This window comes from Microcaecilia unicolor, chromosome 2 (assembly GCF_901765095.1).
Source record: "Microcaecilia unicolor chromosome 2, aMicUni1.1, whole genome shotgun sequence".
Classification (NCBI taxonomy): domain Eukaryota; kingdom Metazoa; phylum Chordata; class Amphibia; order Gymnophiona; family Siphonopidae; genus Microcaecilia; species Microcaecilia unicolor.
In genome coordinates this window covers 71,826,813-71,834,521 of record NC_044032.1, presented here as the reverse complement: position 1 = coordinate 71,834,521, position 7,709 = coordinate 71,826,813, and the positions used below count along the sequence as shown (strand labels likewise).

The following is a 7,709-nucleotide window of genomic DNA, read 5'->3' as shown; positions in this document are numbered from 1 at the left end:
TTAGGATTCGTTATCCCTGTGTATCCCTTTCATCTGCTATTTATGTGCCCAGTTCCCCAGTTTGGCAAGCTCTCTGTATAGCTCCCTGTTTACAGTACTTTTGAATAGTTTTGTGTCATCTGCCCACCCACCCTCCCTCCCCATAGTTGCTGTTTCTCTCTCTTTTTTTTTTCCCTGGGGATCATTAAATGGAGCTTTTTCCTGCACATTCTTTTGCAGGACATTAAGTTTGAGAATGTTGCATCTCCGATGTAGAACACGGTCATCAAGAAACGTGAATACTTTTTGAGAGCTCCTCCCTACTCTGATCGGTTTTCTATCAGAGCTCTTAGAGCAGGGACTGTCTTTTTGTGTATGGCTGCAGACTTGTCTGCCTCCTGCCAACCCCTTATGGTAATTTGCACAACTTTGCATAACTCCCCTCCCTTATAGCAGCTGATCCTGATTCCTGAGCTCCAGTTGGTTCGCTTTGCTGTGAGCCTGAGTCTGCACTCATTTGCTGTCAGCTTGTCTGCAGCTTTTTCTTTTTATGACCTGTGTTCTTACCGTGCTTTGAAGATTCTGTTTGCAGGGACGGGATACTAGGTTAGAAAAACCCCGTGCTGCTGAAGAATGCAAACCACACAATGCAGTTTGGGACTTTTGAGTTCATGAGGGACGTGAAACCGCTGTCTGCTTTGTGACTGCAGGAAGTTAAGAGCTTTGGATATTTCCAGTTTAACTAGACAGTGAGTGTCATCCTAATTAATACTAAGCTTTGGAAACCTGGACCTTCTTGGTTTGATTGATCTCTTCTCGGAAGCATAACTATGAGAAACGAACAAGTTCTTCCTAACAAGGTGAATGCCTTGTATCCGGGGCTAGGACTGGAAGCCCCTCTGCATCCCATGAAGGAGCAGTTTTACCCTACTAAAAGTCGGGACTGTGCCAGCGCTGCCCTGAGCAGGAGCCACAGCTGTTTTAACAGTGCTGTACTGCACAGCTCCTGCAGCACAGATGGGTGTGACAGGGAACAGCCCACGGGCTGCCGGGACTCCAGAAAAGGTGAGCGAAGGTTTGGAGGCAGGTCTCAGGAAAGCAAGAGAGGCCAGGGAGGAACTGTTCATGTACCATCAGAGAGTAATAACATTATTGTAAGGCTTCCCGAACCTGTCCTGGGACAGCACAGCCAGTTTGGGTTTTTACGTTAGCTACAAGGATCGTGCAATTACCTGCAAGTGTTGTATTGGAGACAGTATATGCAAATTGATCTCGTGTATTCACTGATGATATCCTGAAACCTAACTGGCTGCCTGGGTTCCCCAGTCTACTGATTTGCTGGTCAAGAAATTAAAGTGAAAGTATGAACTAGCCTGCTAATCCTGAATGCTAGATTTCCTTAAAGCGGTAGTACTGGTAGCAGCACTGGTAAAATTCTTTGCAGATCATCATCCCTTCATGTCCAGATTTCCTTAATATTATTATTTATTGCTGGTACATTTATTTCCTGTATTGTTACAATTTGTTTGTAGACACCTTATGAATTTTTTTAATTGCGCTTCTGTCCGCTAGGTTAAACATTTCATTCTTCAAGGCAGCCGTTCTGCAGTTCGTACTTCAGTGATATCTTATTCGTCAGTGTGAATTCTACATGGGGTTGTGATAAGGGACATGGGCGCCAACATTTCAAAACTGATTGGGGGTGCAATGGAGGAGCTTGGCTCAATATTGGGGCAGGGGTGCTTATCACCCACTGTCATCCGTAGAGCTGGATGCCAGGATAAGGGATCTGCATCCACAGTTCACCCTAATACCTTTAATGGTGAAATCTTATAAGCAGGTTGCAAAAACGTGTAAATTCTAATATAGCCTCAGGAATTAAAATAGAAGGTATTGTTTCCTTTGAGTGGCCAGTCAGCTGTCTAGAATTTTTTTTTAGCTAGAATAGATTTTGTATAATAGGAAAGGCGTACCCTCTTAAACCCTGCCAAAAATGTAAATTAAGAAAACCAAGTAGATGGGTGGAAGTATATAAAATCTTCATTTTGTTTTAAATGTTCTCTGTTCAAGGCGACTAAAGTCTTCTGCGCTTATTCTGAGGAATGCAGACTTTGGCCATCTCAAAAGTTTGCTTTTTAATCCTGGGATCCTGCCAGGTACTTGTGACCTGGATTGGCTACTGACAGAAACAGGATACCGGGTTGAAATTTCGTGAGCTTTCTTTTGACTAAGACTGTTTGTTATTGCAACTGTGATATCTGACAAGTATCTTGTGCATGAGACATACTGGATTTTTTCATTTCAAACTTTTGAGAAATCTAGAGACCATGTTTGTTTTTTTTAATATATATTATTAAAGGCACACACCTCTGACTGTTAACTTATTGAAGTGTCGATTTTCTTTTTGAGGGCACTCTGATGGTCTGAGGTAGACACCGTTCTGGCTCCAGTTCTGTGATGTTTAATTTGGCAGGGTTAGGGCGTGTTGTTGTTACTTGGGTTGACGAGGGAGGGGTGGGTGAGGGTTCTTTTCGGAGGTGGGTAGTGGGGGAGGGGGGGTGACTTTCTATGCAAAAATAAGAAATTGGAATTGTTCTTGTTCTGTTGTTACAGTTTGTATATATACTTGGAGCGTTGCATATTTTTTATGCTGATTCTTCATCTGGTTGTACTTGCCATTTGCTTTGACAATAAAAAGAATTTAAAAGAAAATATTAAAGGTTGAAAAGCACAAGATTGTGCCTGGGTCTACCATATCCAGTGATTAGAGAGTGGAGCTGCTGTACCTCTCTGCTGGAGAGCACACATTCTGTTCACTCCCTGCTTTTGGCAGTGTGCTTGGCTCCCTGTTACTTAAATGGCATTACCATGACACTTAGGTCCAGAAATACATGCAGCACTCACTACTGTAGTATGAAACAAAGCCAGTGATTTCTCTCTGCTCCCTTTAAATATCTATCTATATCTATATATTAGCATTTATGCATATCTTTGTGTATGCATTTTACATGAGGGCACAGTTTAGGAATATATGCGTGCCTGTAGCATTCAACGCGCACTAATTTTAGCATGCACTAAAAACGCTAGCGCACCTTCGTAAACAGGGCCCTTGGTTTAGGGGGCCAAGAGTTTAGAAAGTCATATTGGTAATTCGTGAAAGGACTAATTCAGTACCGGCACCCAAGCATATACCCTAACCTCCCACCCCCACCCCCCCACACAGAAATATGCCTGTTATTTCACACTCAGGGGCCCTTTTACTAAGCTGTGTTAAAAAGTGGCCTGCGCTACGACTAGCGTATGGGTTTCTCACGTGCTGAAGCCACTTTTAGTGGGGCTGTAAAATGGCCACATTTTCCATTTCATCAATTGATGGCTATGCGCTAATTTCCCAAATTAGCGCACGGCCAGTAGCGCAGGAGCCCTTACCGACACCTATTTTCTAGGCAGTAAGGGCTCCCACACTAATCCTGCACTAATCGGTTAGTGTGTGGCGATGTAGCTGCATGAACCGATTAGCTCTGGGCACACCTACTCTCTGCCCCAAACATGCCCCCAGCGCTAAAAAATGAAAAACATTTGTTAGCACGTGGGAAGCATGCGCAGATGTTAAAATCTACTGTGGGATATCTGAGCGCAGTCCGCAGTAGTGATTTTTAACTTGCAGTAAGCACACGTTAATGCTTATGCAGCTTAGTAAGAGGGCCTCTAAATTTGCTTTTATTGACTTGTGCAAATACTAACAATCATTTTGCGGCCCTTTTACTAAGTGTGGTAAAATCTGGGCTTCATGCCTTTTAAAACAGGACTTTCCCATGGGCTAAGCCCAGATCTAGCAGCCCTTTTACAAACACGCATTTACCGCAAGAAAAAAATGGTGTACTGCGGGGCATGCTGAAGCATCCCACAGTAATTTAGCCATGTGCTACAAAATACATTTTATTTTATAGTGCAGAGGGAGTATCTGGGGGGGGGGGCAGAGAGGGAGCATGTTCTGTGTTAATCAGTTAGCACAGCTACATTGCCGCATGCTACCCCTCGGTAATGTGCTTAGATTTAGGCGCCAAAATCGGCGTGGATTCTATAACACCGCACGTAACTTAATTGGCTTAACAAGCTAATAAGCGCTGATAACAGCACTTAACTATTTTATTTATTTATTTGTTTATTTATTTGTTACATTTGTACCCCACATTTTCCCACCTATTTGCAGGCTCAATGTGGCTTAAATAGTATCCTAATGGCATTCGCCAGTTCGGTTGATAACAAATACAGGTTGTAGTGTGGTCTGATGAGGTAGGTGTGTATCGGGCAACAGGAGGGTCGAAGGGAAAGTAGGTTGTATATTGTCCAGTAAGATCATTGGTTATGCTGTGTTGCTGGGTTTGGGGATTTAAGGTGGGTCAGTGGTAGCAATAATGAGCACTACATGGCACTGATAAGAATTTAGACGTACAAATTGCTAAGTGTATTCTGTAACGATGTGTGCCAAACTTCTAATTCGTGGAGGGAAAAAAGGGGCTTGGTTATGGGCAGGGAAATGGACGTTTCATGGGCGTTCCAAAATTTAGACGCCTAGTTATAGAATATGGCCCAGTGCGCCTAAATCTACACGCTGAGATTTACAGCAGGTTTTTGTTAGTGTAAATGGATACGCATAGATATCGGTGCTGAAATATCAACTAAGCATATTCTATAATCAGTGGCTAAATCTAGGTGCTGTTTATAGAATATGCTTAGTTGGCATTGATATCAGCGCCGATTTTTTTTTTTAGGCACCATATATAGAATCCCCTCCTGTTTAACATTTGCTTAGCGCATCAGCCTTTACTGCCTACATAATGAGTTGCCGTAAGGGCTTACGTACTAATGTGTTTTAATAGCCAAGTGCTAATGGCAAAATTAACACATGGCCATTAATACCAATAATAGGAATTTTGGCCATTTTACCCCAGAAGTAAAAATAGCCTTAGTGTGTGGGAATGACCCACATAAAGGTGTGCTAAGGCTACTTTTACTGCTGTTTGGTAAAAGGCAGGGGCGTAGCCAGACTTTGGCAGGAGGGGGGTCCAGAGCCCGAGGTGAGGGGGGACATTTTAGCCCTCCCCCCACCCCACGTAGCAACGCCACTGGTAAAAGGGCCCCAAATGTGGCAGATTTTTACAGCATTCTTTTGCAATTAATGCACTAGCCAGATAATGAAGGAAAACCCAGTCTCTGCCCATGACACTCATAAGAACATAAGAATAGCTATACTGGGTCTGACCAATGGTCTATCCAGCCCAGTGTCCTGCTTCTAACAGTGGCCAGTCCAGTTCACAAGTACCTGGCAGAAACCCAAATCGTAGCAACATTCCCTGCTACTCCCCTTCCAAAAATATTTTTTTAAAATAGGTAATGCGCGGGGGGAGGGGGTAAAGGTACGGAAGTCATATTGGTGGGGGGAGGGAAACCAATTAAGCATTAGCACACTCATGCCAATCCCAAACTACGCTTATGATGCGCATCCATATCTTTTGTCATCCCCTTGCTTCAGTTAGTCTTGCTCCCTACACTGAGACTTTCCCAAGTAACATCTCTCGAGATTTCAATAGATGCAAAATGCCTTTGTCTGAATACTTTACAGAAATGAGTTCATTTACCCTGTCATCTGAGAAAGTCAGTGGCTATGCTACTCTTTCAATATTTTATGCAAAATTACGTTATTGATTTTTTTTAAGTCCTTCAAGGGGATGATCCAGTACACCTTTTCTCATTTACTCCCTTTCCTACTAATTCCTCAACCTTGACCCTGCAGGTGGAAAAATCTTGTCTGACTCAATCCCCAAATTCTACCACAGCCAAGGCCAGTGTTCGGCATGCAGGGGACTGAGGACATAATTTTGGGAGGAGGCCAAAAAACAGGCTGTGATTTTCTTCAGCTTTGGGAAGATTGGGGTCCCCATACGGCATGAGGACCTACTGTAGGTCAGTTGCCCTGGTCGCCTCCCCTAACACCAGTCCTGACCGCATCTTCCCCCTTTCCCTTCCCAGGTCTGTTTCTTATCTCCACCTTCATGTTCTCACAATACTTACTGTGGCTCATTTCTTGGAATAAGCTTCCACTAAATACATCTTTGAGCATTAAACATGATTTTATATGTGTTCTGTTCTGTAATGTAATCACTATATTATAATTCACCATTGGTTTCACTTAAAATGTTCTTTGCATCCTCTGACCCATTTAATGCAACAGGTTAAAAAAAAAAAACCCAAAATAAATATTCAATTCACAGTGTCTCCTGCCTCCAGTGCTTCTTATAGAATTCTCTCTATGAGGGTATGTCTGTTACCCTAAATCGGGTTTTTGTAGTGTTTTTAAATCTCAGATAACCCTGTATATTTCTTCTTCTGATAGCTGCTTTCTTAAAATGAAGTGTGTCTTAACTGTCCCATTGAATGTAAAGCTCTTTGGAAAATGATGCATAAATGCCAAATTAACGTTTTTGTAGTAAAGCCTCAGGAAATTTTTCACAGATTTTACCATATGTAGGACTTTTATATCCCTTAACTGTCTTTAGGTCTGTTAGACGACTGTCCTCTATTACTCCTACATTCTCTAGTGACCTATAAAATTGCATTCAACCTATGTTCCACCTATGATGTAAACCGCACTGAACCCGGAAAGGGGGATTTTAGTGGTATACAAGAGATTTTGGATCCAGCTTAAAAATGACAGATGAAGAATTTAAAATGATTTTTACCTACAGTAACAATAATAACACGTGAAACATCTTGAGCTAAATGCTACGCAGCCTATTTTATACCTACGGACCATGTGGCACTTAACGCACACTAATATCCGTTAGTGCACACTAAGCTTTAGTAAAAGGGCCCCTTATGGAGCTATGGAGTAATTTCAGTATAGTCTCATGTGGTCACATGATTGACCGGAAGGCTTGGACTTCTTATAAAGTACAGACAGTGGGTCGTGAAAAGGTCAAAAGGAAAACTTTATTTCTGTACAAAGGGAAAATAAACAGGCTTGATTCTGCACGCTCAATACAATCCTTGTACTCTGTTCCACACTTCACTATGTACTGTTTTCCCTCATAAATCAGGCCCCAGACACAGCTCTCAAAGGTTAAACAGTCACTTCTCAGAGTCTCTTTATTTCAGTTCCAAGTAAGTTATCCTGCCTTACTGGAACCTGTTCTTCACATAAACTTCAGGTAACAAGGTCCACTGAAGGCCATTCCACTTTCCCAAACCTTCCTCAGGCACTACAGACAACAGGACACACTGGAAGGATCCTTATCCTCAGGACCTTCCCTTCCAGAGACCTCTTGCCTCAGGGTCTCATCATGGAAAGCCTCTTAGTTTGGGACCTCTATGAATTGTTCTGGCTCAAGAAATGTAACCTCCTCCTTGCCTGAGCCCTGCCCTTCTGACATAGCAGGTTTAGGGCCACCGGCTGTAAGGCTGAACTATAACCTCAGTGAGGGAGTGTTTCTAGGGATGCCTGCTAGTATGTCACTCACTCCCTCACGTCTCAATTATCCGACATAAACGGGACCGAGCCATTGTTGGATAAGTGAAAAGTCGGATAATACGGAAATCAATGGTAACCCCTTACAAAATGCAAGGAAAACATATTTTATGCATAAAGAACAGGCATAGGGTATCTGTATTTAAAATACAGTATTGTTTATTAACACTAACCAGCAGCCTGTGAAGCCGGAAAACAGGAA

At 42.6% G+C, this 7,709-nt stretch overlaps 1 protein-coding gene across 2 annotated transcripts in view; it reads left to right on the top strand.

The window, feature by feature from the left end:
* The first annotated feature begins 473 nt into the window (after positions 1–473).
* The window catches only part of RANBP3L (RAN binding protein 3 like), a 98,213-nt gene continuing 90,977 nt past the window's right edge, over positions 474–7,709 (top strand). For both annotated transcript variants that reach the window (XM_030193044.1, XM_030193043.1), the window contains exon 1: positions 474–1,044. In XM_030193044.1, coding sequence (XP_030048904.1) covers positions 810–1,044 — 235 coding nt within the window. In that variant the 5' untranslated portion in view covers positions 474–809. The remainder of the gene's footprint in view (positions 1,045–7,709) is intronic.